The sequence below is a fragment of the Corvus brachyrhynchos genome, unplaced genomic scaffold (assembly GCF_000691975.1).
Source record: "Corvus brachyrhynchos isolate BGI_N302 unplaced genomic scaffold, ASM69197v1 scaffold308, whole genome shotgun sequence".
NCBI lineage: Eukaryota > Metazoa > Chordata > Aves > Passeriformes > Corvidae > Corvus > Corvus brachyrhynchos.
The window spans coordinates 100,049-101,491 of NW_008239538.1; the positions used below are offsets into that span (position 1 = coordinate 100,049).

Genomic DNA, 1,443 nt, shown 5'->3' on the forward strand with positions numbered 1-1,443 from the left:
TGCCGCACCGCCGACACATCCTGCTCAAAGGAGCAGAATACCGTCACCTGCGCCACATCTGCCGCCAGCAGCGCCTCCTCCAGCGAGGCCTCCAGTGCGGCCAGGAGCCCGGCATCCTCCTCAGCCTGCTCCTGCTCCCGGCAGTAGGAGCGCAGGGACAGAGCGGTGGCACGCGCCAGCTCCACCTCCTCGCACCGCGTGCTCTCCATGGAGTACTGGATGGCCAGGGCCATCTGCACCTCCTCCTCCACCCTGGTGTCCGACAGCAGCTCCCTGGCACCCTCCCCACCGGCCACACTGGGGAACTCTGCGTCGGGGTCCCACTCGGTGCCGGGGACAGTGTCAGGCCACAGGCTAGGGTTCTCACAGTCGTCGTCTTCGCTGGGGTGCAGCGCTGCCAGCACCTCCTTGATCTCCTCTGCGGGAGCAGCGGGGTGTCAACCATGAGGCCCCACCATGTCCTGGGGGAGGACCAGCACCCATGGCCCCCTCATCCCACCGCAGCACCTGGAGAGTGGGCACCAAAGTGGCCCCCTCGCCCCTCACCTACGTTGGAGTGAAAGGCATTGTCACCATCATCACCATTGTCAGCGGTGGCATTGCTGTCCTCAGGCAGGTCCTGGTGCCAGGAGTCGCAGTGGCTGCTCAGGGGCAGCAGCTCCTCCAGCTCCGGCTGTGGGGATCGAGGGGTGGCATCACCAACGCTGCTCCGGCACAGCAGCGACCAGCACAATGGCACCTGCTTGCCAGACCCCTCCCCACGAGACCGCACCTGGGGATCTGGAGGGCTCCAGGGTTTACCGTCCAGCTGGATGATGCACTGGAAGCGGCTCTCCACCTGCCGGAGGAGGCTCTGCCCAGCTGGGTCCCGCAGGAAGCGGGCAATGCCAGGGAAGTGCAGGGTTGTGGGGTGCGAGGTCACCGAGTCCAGCAGGCTCCGCAGGAAATCCACCACTGCCTGGCACCGGCCTGGCTCCCCACTCACCTGCCAGGAGAAGGTCAGGGGGATCAGCCCCTGGGCACCAGCGCCTGTCCGGCTCCCCACTCACCTGCAGGCAGTACGGGCAGCACCACGGGGCCGGCAGCCTCTGGCAACGGGATGTGCCATAAGCACAGGGAGGGGGGAAAAACGGGGCGGAGCACAGCCCAGAGCCCTGCCCACACCCGCCCAAACCCCTGCCCACACCTCATATCCCTGCCCACACCTCATATCCCTTCCCACACCTCATATCCCTTCCCACAGCTCATACCCCTGCCCAAACCTCATACCCCTTCCCACAGCTCATACCCCTTCCCACAGCTCACCCGGAACCCAGAGATGTCCCCCCCCTCCAGTGGCAGCAGGGACACTTCAGGGATGCTGTCGAGCACGTCCTGGTAGTGCTGCTGCAGGTACCGCACAGCTCCCGGCTCTGCTGGCACCAGTGCCTCATCCTGCTGCAG

At 66.1% G+C, this 1,443-nt stretch overlaps 1 protein-coding gene across 1 annotated transcript in view; it reads right to left on the minus strand.

Annotated features, from left to right (window-relative positions):
- Nucleotides 1–1,443, minus strand: part of PARP10 (poly(ADP-ribose) polymerase family member 10) — a 5,685-nt gene that overhangs the window by 2,408 nt on the left and 1,834 nt on the right. The window contains exons 2-5 of the mRNA XM_017741215.1: nucleotides 1,306–1,437; nucleotides 773–985; nucleotides 547–673; nucleotides 4–418 (exon numbers count right to left, since the gene is read on the minus strand). Of these exons, the coding sequence (XP_017596704.1) occupies nucleotides 4–418; nucleotides 547–673; nucleotides 773–985; nucleotides 1,306–1,437 (887 nt within the window). The remainder of the gene's footprint in view (nucleotides 1–3; nucleotides 419–546; nucleotides 674–772; nucleotides 986–1,305; nucleotides 1,438–1,443) is intronic.